Raw genomic sequence first — 20,658 nt, forward strand, 5'->3', positions numbered from 1 at the left:
ATGCATTTGCTATTCTGTTTTGTCTGAGATAGGGCCCTTGAGTGACAGTCCACACAGTTGCCCATGGAACCCATCTCAGTGAAGCCCTGCCCCCACCACTTGTAGGACCAGCAGGATGACCAGGGCCTAGTAACCTCACAAGCTCTCTACATTCTGGAGAGGAGTCCTGGGGATGAGTCCAAACTTCCTGAACACATACGCCCAAGGCATAAAGTGAATCAATGACGCTTTATTTGATATTAGTTGGTTTTGTGAGACTGGCTATGTATGTGTGTGTATAAATAATAAATTGAAAATCAGGAGTCTTCAGATTAAGCATGAAGCTCTGGCATGCATTCGAGTAGTTGAAATGTTCTACTATAATTTTGAGGAAAAAGATAATCAATGGAAATTCTTGCCTTTATTTCCTCTTCAGGATCCTATTCTGGCCGAGGTTTACTGAGTTGGCACTAGGCTGATGGGTCAGGCTTGGTCACCTTCCACTGTCAACAGATACCTTCAGGCATTTACCAGAAGGCCTTTATCTCCCCTGCCCATTTCTATCCTGGGGAAGAAGGAGACTGGATATAGCAAAGATACTGTGAAGAGGTGGACACAGGCAAAGCAAGGGGGACTGGAACCCCCAGTGACTCATACCCTCCCCAAAATATGGCTTTGCACAGCTGGATGTGGGTCATAAGGCACAAGGAACAAAAGGGAGACTGAACTCCTGACTCAAGATCCTCAGCCACAAAACCTGTGTCTTTCTTCGTAATACCTCTGAATCCTAAGCAATGTCCCAAGAGAAGCCTGGGGTGGAGGTGGCAAGCAAGGTGAGATGGGTGTCCTGGGGATATGAGAAGCCTCCTGTCCACTCTATTTCCCTCCCCCATACACCCTATCTCCACCCAGCACCCAACTATCCCCTATCATGCACCCCAGTCTTGGGTTACAGGGCCTTAGCAGGCTGAGGGTAATAGCAGTACACTATGAGATCCACCAGGAAGCTGGGCAGGTAGCTCATGGGGAGGTAGATGAACTTGGCATCCCAGCCAGCTGAATATCGGGTGCGGGGGTGGCAGGCAGTCAGGGCGTGCTCCATGCAGTCGGTCACCAAGGACAGATTCTGAGTCCACCGTGGTTTCAGTAAACTCAATGTCTTCAAGACTGTCCAGAAGGAGACACCATCTAAGTTATTCTCATTTTCCAACCCTCCCAATTCCAGATCAACTTCAAAGTTTCTAAAAATTCCTTTTTCTCCCAAAATCATCCTCCATATTAAATCAATTGATTTCACTGAAAAGTGTCCAAACACCCCCATATTTCTATCCACACTAAGTAAGCCTACTCTAGAGCTCATCCTGTAGATATACTACATAATCCGAAGATCTCTAAAAACACTAGAAATAAGAAATTGAGGCATCTGAAACAAGGTGGTTCTAACACCAGCTTGCCATGATTCCATGGGTGGCATCACTCTATGACTTCAGTTACTTTCCCAAATAAAAGAATATTGTAAGAGAAACTGGCCTTCTGGTCTGCCAAGCCTGGATCCTTTCCTTCTGTCATCAGTTGACCACACGGGACCCTGGAGATGAGCTCATGTCCCCATAGTGTGGGGGGACTCAGAGCCTGGAGGGTGGACCTGAGACTAGACAAGGCATTAATGATGGACCCAGGCTTCCAGACAAGAGTTGGTTTCTCTCCCCAAGGACCACAGCTCACTCACAGTCAGCAGGGAAGTTTTCTCCATAGAGTTCTTTCAGCTCTGGGCTGGCCCGATTCCACAATGCCTGGAGGTATCCAATAAAACCTTCATCTTGGGTCATATTGGTAACAAAGTAACCAGGCTCAATCATAGCCACCTTCACTCCGAAGTAGGAGAGCTCCCTTCTGTGGACAAGACAAAGGGTAAGGAATTGAGAGGTCGTTCAAGTAGAGCATGAAAGAACAGTCAGGGACCAGTACAGGAGTGGGTGAGATGGGCTGGGAGCTCTCAGAAGTTGTGAGATGCAGAAGCCAGGGAGAGAATCTCATGGTGATGTTAGTGCTTCTCTACCAAGTTTGACCATTTCCCCAGTTATTTAACACCACATGCCCATCAGCTCTACATCCTACCAACTGTGCTGCAGAGCATCACTGAAATCCCGCCTCCTCCTGTTCCTCTCCCCCCAAAAAGCACCACATTGCACTTTGTGTCTTTCCATAGTGCACGCCTCCTGTCTCCCCTCTCCCACCCCAGTATCCCCTCTGTCCTCTAAGGAGTATCCACCTGCCTGTGGACAGAGCTTCTACACATCAGAGCCACCCTCTCTCCTCAGCCAGTAGTCTCTACCACTGATTTGACTAGGTGGCTTCCTTAACTAATTGCTTCAAGGAGTACACTTCCCGCCACGGCTCCGAGAGCCTAAATACCACAGCAGCTGAGCACGTGGAAGGCCTGCACAGGCAAATCTATCCATTATTGTGCCTCCAATAATTTCTGACCGTGGGCCCTCCTGTAAGGCAGGATAAGTTGAATCAAACTCTACAGGTCAAGGAACAACTGGGTGTGCGAAACATAGGAAGGTGCTTCCCAGTGAAAGACATACACAGAGTAAGGGAGAGGGACCTGGAAGGAAGAGCCATTAGATATGTGATGTATGAAAATCTCTGCAGAACCTCCGCCCCACTCCCTGCCAACCCCCATCCCCCAGCTTCTGGCTCAGCGCACAGAAGCAAAACAGAAGGGCATCCACCCCAGGCCATTACCTGAGAGAGTCTGAGAAGGCCTCCACACCGTACTTGGATATGCAGTAGCCTGCAGGACTGAGAGACACCCGGCCCAAGACACTGGAGACGTTGACCACACGGCCCCTCGCCTTCCGCACCAGGGACAGCAGACTCAGCGTCACGTCAATCACCCCCAACAGGTTCACATCCAGAACCTTCACAAAGTCCTGTTTGGTCAGCCACTCGTTGGGTGCCGTGGGTGTGCAAATGCCAGCATTATTCACCAGACCCCAGAGACCTGGGAAGAGTGAGGACAAAAGGACAACAGTGTGCTGGGCCCAGGAGAGAGGACTGGGCCATGGTACCATTCACCCTCCAACCCGGAAGGACTTTAGGAGAGGGGTGGGAGCAGAGACCAACATGCTCCTGGGGGTTTGGAGAGTCCAGACCCTGTGAGCAGTGGGAGGACAGAAGGTGTGCTCCCTCTTGACTCAGTCTTCACACCCCGCCTACTGCCTGGTGACAAGGAACTAGCACCCCAGAGCTGATGAAGGGAAGTATTGAGCTTGAGGAAAACTTGTGTGTCTACAGTCTCTAACTCAGAGGGTGAAGTTGTGTCTTTCACAGTCCCTGTTCTCTTTGCAGACATGATAAATATTCCCTAGCTGCTCAGATTTTCTGACCCCCCAGGACTGAGTGGTTAACAGCTAATATAAGGGAAAGAGAGGGAAACAGAGAGAGACAGCGAGAGAGTGAGGGCAAGAGAGACAAAAAAGAGACATTGGATAAAAGACAAAAACAAATATGAGTATAGTATGGATGCAGATTGTGTGGATAAATAAGACTTGAATCCTGGTTTGGAGGGAAATTGTGGATAGGCCTAGTATTGACCTCTAGAGCCTGGGCTTGAAACACCCCCATCAATACTGAGTCATGTCTCTGTAGGAATCTGGGGGATTACATGGGGTATTTGGAGGGGAGGCTGGGCTCCCTCTCTTTACCCATCACCCACAGAACACAGAGTTCACCCTCTACCCTAGAAAACCCTACCTGTCCTCCCACTCATATAAGAGATCACTCTAGCCCATCTCCTCGGGAAAGATTCACCAGCTTGAAGGAAACTACGCTGCGGGAATCAAAGGCACAATCCTAAGGATTTCTTTTTTTGCTCTTTTTTTTCCTAAGTTTTCATTGAAAGATAATTTCTTTAATTGAAGGTTAATATTGTGCTGGTTCTGCGATACTTCAGTGTGAATCAGCCATGGGTATACAAAAGTTCCCTTCTTGAAGCTCCCTCCCACCTGCCATCCTATCCCCTCCCTCTAGGTGGTCACCAAGCACCTGATCTGAGCTCCCTGCATCATACAGCAAATTTCCACTGGCTTCCCACTTGACATACGGTAATTTATATTGGTACTGATGAGCCCATTAGCAGGGCAGCAGTGGAGACAGGGACATAGAGGACAGACTTGTGAACACAGTGGGGAAGGAGAGGGTGGGACGAATGGAGACAATCTCAAGGTTTTATTTAGGGTAAACACAGTAACCAGAAGCCTCAGGGCAGCAAGAGCAGGCATTCAGGGTTGCTGGGGTAGGACTGCCAGAAATATCCACAGAGAGCTGAGTTCCTCCTCTGCTCAGAAACACGGCTACCTTGTAGGAAGAATATTCTTCAACCGTTTGCTATCAGAGACATAATCGATATACATGGTTATAGTGTAGGGACTTGGGTAAAAAGACGTTTATTGAGTTATCATTTATGGTGAATAAAAGGTAGGAAATGATTATGTATCATACCATAAAGTACTTTTTCATAAGTAATGCTATTTAAAAGTATAGTATTTTCTCAATCATAACCTATGATGTTTTTGAAGAAATTTTTGAAATGTTCTAAATCTACATATACTTATTCAGAGGAAAGAAAAAGATACTAACACATGAAAACAGAAGACTATGTACCTCAAAATGTTAACATTACTTATTTTGGGGGGAGGAACTTGTTTCAGAGTGTTTGGTCTTAATCCCTACACTTTCCTGAGTTTCCACAATGATCATGTAGTAAGATAAGAGAAATTAAAGTTCTTTTCTTCCCTTTCAAAACTTGGGACGATTGTAATAAAAAGAAAATGCAGAAGAAGAAAAACTGAAAAAAGAGACAGAGAGAGCGGAAGTGACCCCATAGTAGATTTCTGACTTTTTCTGACAAGTCTTGAGAGCACAGTGTCATCCCCCCAAACGGGTGACATTTAAACCCAAAAGGTACTGCAATGGGTAGCCAGCAAGAACATGATCAACAGCTGAGACCACAGCCCAGTTCCAGTCCTGGGCTCCAGCCCCTCAACCACGCCCCCCTCCCCCACCTCAAGCACTTTTTCAGCCAGACTCCTCCTCCACTCCTCCTCCAGAAAGTCCACCCTGATCACCCTGCTCACTCAGCAGCAAGAAACCCAGACCTTCTGCTGAGAAAGGAGGGGACACCAGACGGGTAGTCTGCAAGAACACAGTCTCATCAGGGAAATCTCTCCCCAAACTGCAGATCCTCAAGGTCAGGTGGTGGGTGTGGGGAGTGGAGGAGGTTCCGCTGGTCAGCTGGGTGAGGTGAAGACAGGTGGGACTTCAAATCCAGGAAAATGCCTTGGAATCTTCCCCAGGGAGCTGACAACCAGTGCCCTCACACAGAGAGAAGTAAACAAACAAGAAATCTGGGTGTTACCTCTGTCCCCTACACGCTCCTTGACCCAATTGGTGGTTGCAGTGACATTCTCAGTCTTGGTGATGTCCAGGATCACCGTCTGCAGCCTGTCTGATGTCTGGTTCCTCAGCTGCTCGGCCCCCTGCTCTGTCAGACACGCAGCCAGGACCCTCAAGCCTCTCTGGTCCAGCTGCCTGGCCAGGCGATTCCCAAAGCCTGAGTCACAGCCCGTGATGAAGACGAATTTGTCCTCGAGGTGGCTCACCACCTGCCTCTCCCGGTACCAGCGCAGGAGGTAGTACAGCATGACAAGGACCACCAGATAAAGCCACATGGCTTTGCCAGGGACAGACACACGCAGGCTGGGGTGGAATAGACTAACTAGTGATCAGACTGGAGGAATTAGGAACACAGGATTATGACTGGCCAACCAGCTTCCACGCTCTCTGGCAAGGAGTTTTCAAGATTTTCCTGTTTATCCTCTTCAGTGAGTATTACTGACTCGAACCCCAAAGCATACTCTTGTTGCCGGCCAAAATTTGGCCTTCTCTGTCCACAGAAGCCGAATGAAAAATACGGACAGAATTTAGAGGAAATAGAAAGGCGGCTTTTACTCTCAGCCAATGGAGAGGGGAACACAGTAGGCTCATGCCTCAAGTACTGTGCCCTCCCACTCCCACTCCATGAGGAGTGTGCTGCTGCTAAGTCACTTCAGTTGTGTCTGACTCTTCGTGAACCCATGGACTGCAGTCTACTAGGCTCCTCCGCCCATGGGATTTTCCAGGCAAGAGTACTGGAGTGAGTTGCCATTGCTTTCTTCGATGAGGAGTGTAGGGGCTTACGTAAGGCAAGGGCTCACAGTCAGGAGTCAGTGATGAGCAACAAAGGCGATAGGATCTTGATTTCCTCCTCATGCATTACTTCAAAGATAGTCATGAACTAGTGTCAATAACCCAGTAATTGAGTCTGGCAGTTCGGTAGCTCTGTGGCCTTCTTTCTGATATGGAACTACAAGGGGAAGGATGTTGTAAGGGTAAACAGCAAGTAGGGGATGTATTTAGCATAGAGTCAAAGGAAACATGTGAATTGTAGCTCCTAATGAATTTGGGGCAGAAAAGCAACCTTAGTTACGGACATACAGGGTTAGAAACAGTTAAAGTGAAAAAAAAGCTAGGAATGTTGAGGCCTGCTACTGTTTTATCTTCTTTGTTCTCAGGAAAGGAAAAGAGAAACACTCATTCCTCTTTTTTCCTTCTCACTACAACGCTTTTTGGTACAGTTACCCCATTTCTAATCGAAGCCATTGTATTTTCAACACAACTTCTTACGGATGACAATAGTTTTCCCAACCACCTAAGCCTGGTCCTCCCTCTCCTCCCAGTTTCCCTCTACCCAATTCTCTCCTCTCCACCCCCACCTCCATACATTAGAACCCTTACACATCTGGTTTCATGGTTCACAACTATCTATATACCGAGAGAATATAATCAATCTGATTTCGGTATTGACCAATTGTTGATGTCCATGCGTAGAGTCTTCTCTTGTGTTGTTGGAAGATGATGTTTGCTATGACCAGTGCATTCTCTTGGCAAAACCCTGTTAGCCTTTGCCCTGCTTCATTGTGTAGTCCAAGGCCAAATTTGCCAGTCACTCCATGTATCTCTTGAATTCCTACTTTTGCATTCCCGTCTCCTGTGATGAAAAAGACTTCTTTTTTGGGTGTTCATTCTAGAAGGTCCTGTAGGTTTTCATAGAACTATTCAAATGCATCTTCTTCAGCATTTCTGGCTGGGGCATAGCCTTGGATTACTGTGATATCACATGGTTTGCCTTGGAAACGAAGAGTTCATTCTGTCATCTTTGAGATTGGACCCAAGTAATTCATTTCTGACTCTTGTTGACTATGAGGGCTACTCCCATTCCTTCTAAAAGATTCTTGCTCAAAATAGTAGATACAATGGTCATCTGAGTTAAATTCACCCACTTCAGTCCATTTTAGTTCATTGATTCCTAAAATGTGGATGTTCACTGCTGCCATCTCCTTTTGACCACTTTCAATTTATCTTGATTCATAGATCTAACATTCCAGGTTCCTACTCAATATTGTTCTTTACAGCATCGGACTTTACTTCCATCACCAATCACATCCACAGCTGGGCGTTGTTTTCACTTTGTCTCTGTCTCTTCATTCTTTATGGAATTATTTCTGCACTCTTCGCCAGTAGCATATTGGGCCCCTACTGACCTAGGAAGTTCATCTTTCAGTGTCCTATCTTTTTGCCTTCTCATGCTGTTCATGGGGTTCTCAAGGCAATAATACTGAAGAGGTTTGCCATTCCCTTTCTTCAGTGGACCACATTTTGTCAGAAATCTCCAGCATGACCCATCTGTCTTGGGTGGCCCTACACGGGCATGCCTCATAGTTTCATTGAGTTAGACAAGGCTGTGTTCCATGTGATCAGTTTGATTAGTTTTCTGTGATTGTGGTTTTCATTCTGTCTGCCCTCTGAGAGATGAAGATAAGAAGCTTATGGAAGCCTCCTGATGGGAGACACTGACTGAGGGGGAACCTTGGTCTTGTTCTGATGGGTGGGGCCATGTTCATGTTGTCTTTGCAGTCCTGATAAATATTCCCTTGCATTTTCAGATCACCTGAAACCTTCAGGAGTGAGTGCACAACACCTAATATGAGGGAAAGAGAGGAAAACAGAGAGGGACAATGAAGAAGGCAGAGGAAGAAAAGAAACATGGATAAAAGACAAAAACAAAAAGGTGAGTAAAGGCTGAGTGCAGATTCGTTTGGTAGAACAGACCTGACACCTCAGGTTTGGGGAACTTGTTGATAGGTGGTATTGACCTCTAGGCCTGGCCTTGAAACAACCACATCAAAACTGAGCTTACTTCTATAGGAATCTGGGGATTCAAGCGTAGTCTGTCAGGGGCACACACCTGCCTCTATTAACCTGCCTCCCCCTAAATTGATATACTTTGCCCTAGAAAAATCCACCCTCTCCTCCCACCCACAGGAGGCCACTCTGCCCCTTTACCCGCAGTTCACAGGTTACCCAGATTCATGGAACCTGTTTGTGAGACACAAAGACAAATACCAAGAGCTTAAAGACTAATCACCTAACAGAATTCAGAGCCAAGAGCAGAGTCATGGGAGTTGGGTACAAGCTGTTAGAATTATTAGCACACAGATGTAGTCTGTCTGCTGCTCAGTTCCAACCCTGCACTTGAAGGAATGTATATCTCCCACCATATTTGACCAAAGATCAAGTTAATACTTGTGATTAGAGTGTAGGGAAGTGGTTAGAAAGAAGTTTACCATGATATCATTTATGTCGAATACAGTGAATAACATCTAGGAACGAATTACATTTATTGCATGATGTACTTGTGACTAAGCAGTGCTATTCTAAAGTGTATAATATTCTTAATCATTATTTATTTTGTTTTGAAGAAATTTTTATGTGTGTAAAATTGCTTACCTTCTCCGTGGAAAATTAGACTACACATTAAAGGCAGAATGTAACATGGATATGAAAAACGTTATCAGTTCATATCTGTCGTGGTGTGATTGGTGTCACTGTAGGTTTTAATCTGTGTACTTTTCCCATTTTCCACAATAATCATATTTTACATGTATTCTAGAATGAAAGAAATTATAGTTCTTTCTTACTCTATGATACGTAAAAATTGTGGAAAAAAGCAAACATACACACACAAAGAGAAAAACAAAAAAGAGAGAAAGTGACCCCATAGTAATTTTCTGACCTTCTTTAATGAAGGCTTCAGAGCTCAGTGTCATCACTGAAATTAGGTGACACTGAGCCCCAGGTAGGATGACTACGGGTCACCAGCAAGATCATGATCAAGGGCTGAGAACACAGCCCAGCTCCAGCCCTGCCCCCAGCCAGCCATGCACCTTCCAACCAAAATCTCCTCCAGGAAGTCTGACCTGATCACCCTGCTCACTCAGCTTCTTGAAACATGTATAATATCATGTATGAAACGAGTTGCCAGTCCAGGTTCGATGCACGATACTGGATGCTTGGGGCTGGTGCACTGGGACGACCCAGAGGGAGGGTATGGGGAGGGAGGAGGGAGGAGGGTTCAGGTTGGGGAACACAGGTATACCTGTGGCAGATTCATTTCGATATTTGGCAAAACTAATACAATATTGTAAAGTTTAAAAATAAAATAAAATTTAAAAAAAAAGAAAAGAAACTCAGACCTTCTGCTGAGAGGAGGGTATGCCAGACAGGAAGTCTGCAAGGCACATTCTCATCACGGAAAACTCTCCCCCAAACTACAGAGCCTCTAGGTCAGGAGGTGGGGGTTGGGGATGGAAGAGGCTCCTCTGGTCAGCTGAGTAAGGTGAAGAAGACAGGTAGGACTTCACATCCTGAGAACCTTGGAATCTTCTCCCTGGAGCTGTCAAGTGGACTCCCCTTCACAGAGACAGGAACCATGTATTCCACACACACTCCTTCAACCACGGGGCTGCTGCAGCATTGCTCTCTGTCTTTGTAACGTGCTGGATTCCCTTCTCTGGTCTGCCTGATGTCTGGTTCCTCAGCTGCTCGACCCCAAACTCCATCAGACATGCTGCCAGGATCCTCAAGCCTCGTAGGTCCAATGCCTGGCCAGCAGGTTCCTGAGGCCGAGTCACAGCCCATGATGAAGACAAACTTGTCCTGGAGTTGGCTAACCATCTGCCTCTCTCAGTACCAGGGCAGATAGCACAGGCCATCAACACTACCAGGTTCAGCCACATGGCTTTGCAGGGGACAGACACCCAGAGGCTAGGGTGAAACTAGAATCTGGCTAGTGTTCAGACAGGAGGAATTAAGAACACATATGATGTTGGGTGGCCAGTCAGGCTCCAGGCTATCTGGCATGGGGTCCTCAGGCTTATCCTGTTCATTCTCTTTGGTGACTACTATTAATATAAATTCTGGCCCCAACACGTTTTTTATTTTTTTAATACACTTGACCCATTTCTACCATATGACTTTGCACTTGCAAAACAACCCTTTAAGGATGACAGTAGTTTACCCAATCTCATTTTCCTGGTTTTCCTACTCTTTTTTATTTCCTTCCAGCCACAACTCCCCTCCCCACCTCTACTCCCATACATGTAGAACCCTTACATCCCAGATTTCATGGATCACAGCCATCTTCTTACATTTATATTATTTATCTCTGGGACCTGGATTCATTGTTCTTATAAAAGGAACACAGTGAAATCAAGTCACCTGACTTCAAACCCAGCTCTGCTTCCAACTGGCTGTGGGACCTTGGGCAGCTGGGTTTAGCCTCTGACCTGTTTTCCTCCTCTGACTCAGCTCACAGAATTCCCTCCTGAAAGTCTAAGTCCCCTCAGCCTCTCTAGGAACAGAAGGAGAAGGCAAAAGAAAATAAGGTCTCTCCTGATAACAGTGGTTCTTTGGACCAGAAAGGTGTTCAGAAGAGCAGTTGGAGTGTCTGAGGCAAAGAGGGGGACTCAAAGAGAATGAGGGGACACAGGCAATGGTGAGATTTCTCAGATGCTGGGATGGGTATTGGCAGGACTCACACATAACTCCTCCAACAGTTTGAGGGTAACAGGCCGGAGGGCAAGGGGTCTCCAAACGGAGGAAATAGGCTGCAAGTGTCAGACATTTTTTTATCTCTCTCTTAAGTGGCAGGAGGAAACAAACAAGTGTTATATTTTTTCCCCTTCTCTATAGAAATTTATAAACAAGTTTCTCTTAAAATTCTGTTGCCATAGTGACACCTGGTTCCACCTGAACTTAACTTTTCTTAAGCCTTGAGCTAACCCATGCATCTTTCTTATGGAAATGTTTGTCTTAAGCCGTGCTAACATACCATGTATTTACCCTCGACTCTGTCTTCAAGTCGGTTCCCCCAAAGGCTCAGAACCGACTTGACAAAGCCGTATGTTATACTGATACCTTGTTCTCCTAATCTATGTTAATGAAACTATATATTTATATGGAAACCTGCCTTTCTTCGAGAATATTGTCAACCATTTTTTGCCCCTGGATGACTCACCTGGTGCCATTCTCTGAGTTTTGAGACATTTCCTTTCTTTAATTAGCAGATTGCTAGTATCCATATATGAAGAGGGAAATGGCAACCCACACCAGTGTTCTTGCCTGGAGAATCCCATGGGCAGAGGAGCCTGGTGGGCTATAGTCCACAGGGTCGCAAAGAGTCGGACATGACTGAGTGACTACACACTACACTTAGCAACCCTAGGCCTCAGGGCAGCAGCAGCAGGCATTCATTCAAGGTTGCTGGGGTAAGGGAACCAGAAGTTTCACAAGGAGAGTTGAGTCCCTCCCCTGCTCGGCAACAGGCCTGACTTGTAGGATGAATATGGTCCAACCATTTGTTATAAAGAAACGATCAAGGGCTTCCCTGCTGTTTCAGTGGTTAAGAATCTGCCTTACAGTCCAGGGAACACCAGTTAGACCCCTCCTCTGGAAAGATCCCACATGCCATTGGACAAATAAGCCCGTGTGCCACAATTACCAAGCCTGTACTCTAGAGCCCACAAGCTCTAGCTACTGAAGCCCGTGCACCATAAAACCAGTGATCTGAAACAAGAGAAGCCCACACACCTCGAATAGAGAATAGCCTCTGCTCTCCACAAGTAAAGAAAGACCCAGCACAGCCAAAAATAAATAAATAAACAAACAACATATCTTTTTTAAAAAAAAGATACAATCAAACATACACGGTTATAGTGTAACGACTTGGGTAGAAAGAAGTTTATGAGATATTGTTTACATTCAATATAGTGATTAAAAGGTAGGAAATACTATGTCTCAAACCATGAAGCATTTTTTAATAAGTAATGCTATTTTAATGTGTAGCATTTTTCTCAATGGTAATTTATGAAGTTTTTGAAGAAATTTTTATGTTCTAAATCTACATATTTTAATATAGTAGAAAGAAAAGGATAAATATCTGCAAAATATAAGACCATGTACACCAAACTATTAACAACACTTATCTGGGTGGTGAGATTTTGAGAGTGTTTGGTTTTAATCCCTGCATGTCTCTCAGTTTCCACAATGATTATGCTTTACATTTATACTTAGAAGAAAAAAAACTAAAGTTCTCTCTATCCCCTGCCAAACATCAGCAGATTTGTAGTAAAAAAAAATAAAATAAAAAGTGTAGAGGCTTCCAGTTCAAGGTGGCAGAGTACAAGGATGTGTGCTTATGTCCTCCAATGAGAACACCAAAATCACAACCAGTTGCTGAACAAGCATCCACAAGAGGATGCTGGAACCCACCAAAAAAAGATACCCCAGGTCCAAAGACAAAGAAGAAGCCACAGTGAGACCAGAGGAGGGACAGAGTCACGATAAAATTAAATCCCATAACCACCTGGTGGATGACCCACAAATGGGAGAACGAAAAATACCAAAGAAGTTCTCCCAGTGTTGTGAAGGTTCTTAGCCCCACATCAGTCTTCCCAGCCTGGGGATCTGACAAAGGAACTGGGAATGCCCAGGGAACCTGACCTTGAAGACCATCAGGATTTGATTATAGGACTTACACAGGACTGGGGGAAAGACAGACTCCAGTCATGGAGGGCACAAACAAAATCTCATGTGCACCAAGACCCAGAGGAAAGGAGAAGTGACCCCATAGGAGACTGAAGCAAACCTATCTGATGATATTGGAAGGTCTCCTATGGAGGCTTGGGTTGGCTGCTGCTGCTGAGTCGCTTCAGTCATGTCCGACTCTGTGTGACCCCATAGATGGCAGCCCACCAGGCTCCCCCATCCCTGGGATTCTCCAGGCAAGAACACTGGAGTGGGTTGCCATTTCTTTCTCCAATACATGAAAGTGAAAATTGAAAGTGAAGTCGTTCAGTCTTGTCTGACTCTTAGCGACCCCATGGACTGCAGCCCACCAAGCTCCTCCATCCATGGGATTTTCCAGGCAAGAGCACTGGAGTGGGGTGCCATTGGAGGCTTGGATTGGCAGGGGCTCACTAAAGGGATTGAGGCACAGGCAGCAGCAGTCCTGGAAGGTCTCCCTTGGCATAAGCCCTCTTGGAGGTCACCATTAACCCGGCCATAGAGCCTGTAGGCCCCAGGGCTGGATCGCTGCAGGCCAAACAACGAACAGGGAGGGAGCACAACTCCATCCATCACCCATCAGCAGATAATTGGATTAAAGTTTTACTGAGCAAGGAAAAACTGACCCAGTCTCTCCCATCAGGAAGCTTTACACAACAAGTCTCTTAGCATCCTCCATCAGAGAGCAGACAGAAGAAGCAAGAAGAACCACAATCCCACAGGGAGTAGAGCAAAAACCACATTACAGAAAGTAATCTGGAAGAAAACAGCAGAAATTTATGTCCCAGATGAGATGACAAAATAAAACCCCAAGAAAACAAATAAGTGGAGATAGGCAACCTTCCAGAAAAAGAATTCAGAATAATGATAGTAAAGATGATCCAGGATCTTGGGAAAGCAATGGAGAAGATGCAAGAAATGTTTACCAAGCATTTAGAAGAGCTAAAAGCAAACAAACAGAGATAATAATACACTAGAAGGAATCAGTAGCAGAATAACTGAAGCAAAAGAATGGATAAATGACCTGAAGGACAGAATGGTGGAAATCACTGCTGCAGAACAAAATATTAAAAAACAAACAAACAAATGAAAACAGCCTATGAGACCTCTGGGACAACAGTAAACACATCAACATTTGCATTACAGGGGTCTGGGAAGGAGAAGAGAGAAAGAAAGGACCTGCGAAAATATTTGAAGAGATAATAGCTGAAAGCTTCCCTCACGTGGGAAAAGAAATATCACCAAGTCCAGGAAGCACAGAGAATCAGGATAAACCCAAAGAGGAACACACCAAGACACATAGTAATCAAACTGACAAGAATTAAAGACAAAGATGAAATATTAAAAGCAATAAGGGAAAAATGACAAATAACATACAAGGGAACTCCTATCAAGTTATCAGCTGATTTCTCAACAGAAACGCTTCAAGGCAGAAAGGAATGGCATGATATATTTGAAGTGATGAAAGGGAAGAAACTACAACCAAGAATACTCTACCCAGAAAGACTTTCCTTCAGATTTGATGGAGAAATCAAAAGCTTTCCAGACAAGCAAAAGTTAACAGAACTTTGCACCACCAAACCAGCTGTATGACAAATGCTAAAGGAACATCTCTAGGCAGGAAGCGTAAGAGAAGGAAAAAACCTAACAGAAAATAAACCAAAAGAATTAAGAAAATGGGATCATACATATCAATAACTGGGCTTCCCTGGTGGCTTAGACAGTAAAGAATCCGCCTGCAGTGTGGGAGACCTGGGCTCGATCCCTGGGTTGGGAAGACCCCCTGGAGGAGGGCATGGCAATCCACTCCAGTATTCTTGCCTGAGGAATACCCATGGACAGGGGAGCCTGGTGGGCTACAGTCCATGGGGTCGCAAAGAGTCAGACATGGCTGAGCGACTAAGCACAGCACAGCATATCAATAATTACCTTAAATGTAAATGGGTTAAATGTCCCAACCAAAAGACATAGACTGGCTGGGTGGATGAAAACATGTGCTTGTATACACTTCCACTTATCACATTACTCTGCTTGACCCCCCAAATTGTATGTAATTATTTTATATTGCTAGGTTAATCAGGTTCCCATTATACTTTGCAATTGTAATTATCTTTTATTTTAATCTGGCTATTGATTGTGAAAACTGATAAACATCTTTTACTATTTTGACTACGTAACTATTACTCAATATGGTTGTATCATGATTGGTCAACAGAAAAATAATAGATTCTGTATCCTCAAAACTATCGTTTAATAGAAAAACCCATAAACACTTTAAAATCCAGATGCATATCAGAATTATCTTAGAGGTTTTTGAAAAATACAAATGCCCAGGTATTGCTTTTTTTTCCTCCAAATCTCCAGATATATTTCTGATGAACAGCTCTGTTTAAAACCAACTGGATTAGATGATGATCTTTTATCTAGTTTCATTTTTTCTATTTCACATTCAGTGCTCCCATCTCATTTAGTTTATGTTTTTCAATTTTTCCATCTCTTCTTTATTTTTTTGATGTTCTTTCTCGAGCCTTTATCAAGAGTAGTAGAAGACCTTTTGTATACATACATATCAGTCAGTTCGGTTCAGTTCAGTCACTCAGTCGTGCCCAACTCTGCCACCCCATGAACTGCAGCACATCAGGCTTCCCTGTCCATCACCAGCTTCCAGAGCTTCTTCACACTAATATGCATTGAGTCAGTGTTGCCATCCAGCCATCTCATCCTCTGTTGTCCCCTTCTCCTCCTGCCTTCAATCTTTCCCAGCATCGGGGTCTTTTCCAAGGATTCAGTTCTTCGCCTCAAGTGATGGAGTTTCAGCTTCAGCTTCAGTCCTTCTGATGAATATTCAGGACTGATTTCCTTTGGGATTGACTGGTTTGATCTCCTTGCAGTCCAAGGTACTCTCAAGAGTCTTCTCCAACACCATAGTTCAAAAGCATCAATTCTTCAGCGCTCAGCTTTCCTATAGTCCAACTCTCATGTCCATACATGACTACTGGAAAAATCATAGCTTTGACTAGACAGACCTTTGTGGGTAAAGAAATGTCTCTGCTTTTTAATATGTTGTCTAGGTTGGTCATAGCTTTTCTCCGAAGGAGCAAGCATCTTTTAATTTCATGGCTGCAGTCACCATCTGCAGTGATTTTGGAGCCCCCAAAAAATAAAGTCTCTCACTGTTTCCATTGTTTCCCCATCTATTTGCCATGAAGTGATGGGACCAGATGCTATGACCTTTGTTTTTTGAATGCTGAGTTTTAAGCCAGCTTTTTCACTCTCCTCTTCCACTTTCATCAAGAGGCTCTTTACTTCTTTGCTTTCTGCCATAGAAGTCATGAATTTTGCCTAACTAAAAAATTTGTGACATTTTGATTCCACTTGTATGACTTAGTATGAATAGAATGCTAACTTTTAATTTAAAAAATGAGATATACAACAAGCACCAAAGGTTTACTGAATAGCACAGGGAACTATAGTTAATATCTTGTAATATTCTATAATGGAAAATGATTTCAAAAATAATACATGTGTATGTGTACAACTGAATCACATTGTGTGTATTTGAAAATTTTTAAGTCAACTATACTTCAATAAAAAAAAAAACCATATATATATATATATTATTATTTTTTTAAAGCACAGAGAATAGAAGGAAAACAGAAACCAAAGAGAAAAGGAAAATAACTCCATGGTAGTTAACTTTCTTTAGACAAGTCCTGAGAACTCAATATCGTCATTTGAAAGTGAATGACATTTATACCCAAGTGGAATGTCTATGGGTCACCAGTAAGAACACAATCAAGTGCTGAGAACACAGCTCAGCTCCTGTGCTGCCCCCCAGATACCCTTGCAGACTTTCAGCCAGAGCCCCCACCTCCACCCCTCCTCTAGAAAGTCTACCCTGATCACCCTGCTCACTCAGTAGCAAGAAACCCAGACTTTCTGTTGAGAGAAGAGGGGACACCAGACAGTTAGTCTGCAAGGACACAGTCTCATCAGGGAAATCTCTCCCCAACACTGCAAACCTTCAAGGTCAGGAGGTAGGGGTGAGGGATGGAAGAGGCTCATCTGATCAGCTGGGTGAGGTGAAGAAGGCAGGTGGGACTTCACGTCCAGGAAAACACTGTGGACTCTTCCCCAGGGTGCTGACAATGGGTCTCCTCTCACACAGAAAGAAGAAGTAAACAAACAAGAAATGTGGCGGTACCTTTGTCCCCACACGCTCCTTCACCCACTCGGTGGCCGCAGCAACACTCTCAGTCTCGCTGATGTCTGGTTCCTCAGCTGCTCCGCCCCTTGCTCCGTCACACATGCAGCCAAGACCCTCAAGCCTTGCAGGTCCAGCTGCCTGGCCAGCTGGTTCTCGAAGCCCGAGTCACAGCCCGTGATGAAGATGAACTTGTCCCGGAGGTGGCTCACCACCTGCCTCTCCTGCTACCAGCACAGGAGGTAGTACAGGCCCAAGAGGACCGCCAGATACAGCCACATGGCTTTGTAGGGGACGGACACACACAGGTTGTGGTGAATAAGGTCTGGTTAGTGATCAGACAGGAGCAATTAAGAACATGCACCAAGCTGGTTGGCATGGAGGCTCCAGACTCTCTGGCATGGACTTCTCAAGATTTTCCTGTTCACCTTCTTCAGTGAGTTATTACTGACGACGATTCCAGCGCTTGCTTTTAGGTACTCTTAACCCGCTTCTCATCAATACCATTGCATTTCCAACACAAAACCTTAAGGATGACAATACCTTTGCCAACCTCACTTTCCTGGTCCTCCCACTCCTCCTGCTTCCCTCTGCCCCCTCTCACTTCTCAATCCTCACACCCACACAACACATTAGAAGTTTTGCATTCCAAATTTCATGGTTCACAATCAAATTGTTCCCTTTTTCTTACTGAAGCCTGTGACCTGGGTCTCCCAGGCTATTTTACATCACAGGAGGATTTTTCTAATGAAGATTATTATAATGGGATACACTTGGAATCAAGACACACATGACTTCAAAGCCCAGCTCTGCTGCCAACAGGCTGTGTGACCTTGGCAGCTGGTGAGCCTCTGACCATGTTTCCTCTCTGGCTCAGCTCACAGAAGTCCCTCCTGAAAGACTAAGTCCCCTCAGCCTCTCTAGGATTAGAAGGAGAGGGCAAAAGAGAATAAGGTTTCTCCTGATACAGTGGCTCTCTGGACCAGAAAGATGTTCAGAAGAGCAGTGGGGGTGTCAGAGAAAAGAGAGGGGACATGAAGGGAATGAGGGGACACAAGCAATGGTGAGACTTCTCCCAGATGCTGGGATGGGTGTTGGAAGGACTCACACAAAGCTGCTCTAACACGTGTTCCCCTTTGACTCCAAGAAGATGTTCTGTCCACATACCTGGATGCTGGGTTCCATTGCTCTCTCTCCTTCTGTGGTCAGACCCTGCCCTGCCAGGCACCACAGACAACATCCAGACCACCCAGACATAGAGAAAAGCCTGATTTGAACCTTGATGTCATATCATTAATTGGAATGCTAACTCCCCCAAGCAGGGAGTTCAATAATTGGAAAGGAATTAGCTCAATTTGTATGAGGGTTATGGTGGAGAGGAGAAACGAGCTGCCTGCTCAGGAGACTGGAGGAAGGACCCGAGACTGGATCCCAAAACAGCTGTGCATACAGGGGTTCACAGGGATGAGAAGAATACCACTCAGTAATGGGGCTGGACCACCAGGGGCACTGAGCTGGTGAGAGAGGCAGGGGCAGAAGGAGCCAGAGTCAGTGCCCTGGGCATCTCCTCACCATCCACATTTATCACAGCTCCGACTCCAAGTCAGGAAAGACGATGGACACTAAGTGGAAGGAGAGGATTCCCCAATGACACAGAGGCTCCATGCCCCTGGAGCCCACCCCAGCAGCCAAGATACACAGAGAGGAGGAGAGATTCAGCCTCTAGTGGTCACTGTCACCTGCAGCGTGCTGGCTGCCTCCTGAAAGGAGTTGTCCCTCGGGTGGCAATCTGCAGTGGTAATAGAAAGGATGGTCCTGCAGAAAGCAGCCTGTGCCTGCTTCCTGGGTGACCAGCAGGACCCTCCTACAGGAATTCCCCAAAGGGTGAGGAAGGAGAAGGCCAGGATGGAGGATGGTGCCCTAGAAACTGTCAGGAAGCCAGGGAGATATGCAAGTCTTTTACAAACACTAAGCCTGTTAATACGGAATGAAGCAGGGCAAAGACTAATAGAGTTTTGCCAAGAAAATGCACTGATCATAACAAACGCCTTCTTCCAACAACACAAGAGAAAACTCTACACATGGACATCACCAGATGGTCAACACTGAAATCAGATTGATTATATTCTTTGCAGCCAAAGATGGAGAAGTTCTATACAGTCAGCAAAAACAAGACCAGGAGCTGACTGTGGCTCCGATCATGAACTCCTTATTGAGAAATTCAGACTTAAATTGAAGAAAGTAGGGAAAACCACTAGACCATTCAGGTATGACATAAATCAAATCCCTTATGATTATACAGTGGAAGTGAGAAATAGATTTAAGGGCCTAGATCTGATAGATAGAGTGCCTGATAAACTATGGATGGAGGTTCATGACATTGTACAGGAGACAGGGATCAAGACCATCCCATGGAAAAGAAATGCAAAAAAGCAAAATAGCTTTCTGGGGAGGCCTTACAAATAGCTGTGAAAAGAAGAGAAGCGAAAAGCAAAGGAGAAAAGGAAAGATATAAACATCTGAATGCAGAGTTCCAAAGAATAGCAAGAAGAAATAAGAAAGCCTTCCTCAGGGATCAATGCAAAGAAATAGAGGAAAACAACAGAATGGGAAAGACTAGAGATCTCTTCAAGAAAATGAGAGATACCAAGGGAACATTTCATGCAAAGATGGGCTCGATAAAGGACAGAAATGGTATGGACCTAACAGAAGCAGAAGATATTAAGAAGAGATGGCAAGAATACACAGAAGAACTGTACGAAAGAGATCTTCACAACCCAGATAATCACGATGGTATGATCACTGACCTAGAGCCAGACATCCTGGAATGTGAAGTCAAGTGGGCCTTAGAAAGCATCACTACGAACAAAGCTAGTGGAGGTGATGGAATTCCAGTTGAGCTATTCCAAATCCTGAAAGATGATGCTGTGAAAGTGCTGCACTCACTATGCCAGCAAATTTGGAAAACTCAGCAGTGGCCACAGGACTGGAACAGGTCAGTTTTCATTCCAATCCCAAAGAAAGGCAATGCCAAAGAATGCTCCAACTACCGCACAATTGCACTCACCTCACACGCTAGTAAAGTAATGCTCAAAATTCTCCAAGCCAGGCTTCAGCAATATGTGAACCGTGAACTTCCAGATGTTCAAGCTGGTTTTAGAAAAGGCAGAGGAACCAGAGATCAAATTGCCAACATCTGCTGGTTCATGGAAAAAGCAAGAGAGTTCCAGAAAAACATCTATTTCTGCTTTATTGACTATGCCAAAGCCTTTGACTGTGTGGATCAAAATAAACTGTGGAAAATTCTGAAATAGATGGGAATACCAGACCACCTGACCTGCCTCTTGAGAAATCTATATGCAGATCAGGAAGCAAGGGTTAGATCTGGACATGGAACAACAGACTGGTTCCAAATAGGAAAAGGCATACATCAAGGCTGTATATTGTCACCCTGCTTATTTAAC

General features: G+C 45.0%; 1 protein-coding gene across 3 annotated transcripts; it reads right to left on the reverse strand.

Annotated features, from left to right (window-relative positions):
• Positions 1-928: 928 nt before the first annotated feature.
• Positions 929-9,993, reverse strand: LOC102266587 (retinol dehydrogenase 16). Of its 3 annotated transcripts, none has more exons than XM_070369953.1 (4): positions 9,872-9,993; positions 6,743-6,757; positions 1,709-1,872; positions 929-1,146 (listed from the first exon to the last, which is right to left on the reverse strand). In XM_070369953.1, the coding sequence occupies exons 1-4, from the start codon at positions 9,991-9,993 to the stop codon at positions 929-931; spliced, it is 519 nt and encodes a 172-aa protein (XP_070226054.1). The 3 variants fall into 3 exon arrangements, with proteins under 3 accessions (XP_070226054.1, XP_005901776.1, XP_005901777.1); XM_005901714.1 differs by lacking the exons at positions 6,743-6,757; positions 9,872-9,993 and adding exons at positions 2,731-2,989; positions 5,405-5,717; XM_005901715.1 differs by lacking the exons at positions 6,743-6,757; positions 9,872-9,993 and adding exons at positions 2,731-2,989; positions 5,405-5,717 and having other exon boundaries at positions 929-1,130; positions 1,705-1,872.
• Between the last annotated feature and the right edge of the window lie 10,665 nt (positions 9,994-20,658).

Source organism: Bos mutus, chromosome 5, assembly GCF_027580195.1.
Source record: "Bos mutus isolate GX-2022 chromosome 5, NWIPB_WYAK_1.1, whole genome shotgun sequence".
NCBI classification, from domain to species: Eukaryota; Metazoa; Chordata; class Mammalia; order Artiodactyla; family Bovidae; genus Bos; species Bos mutus.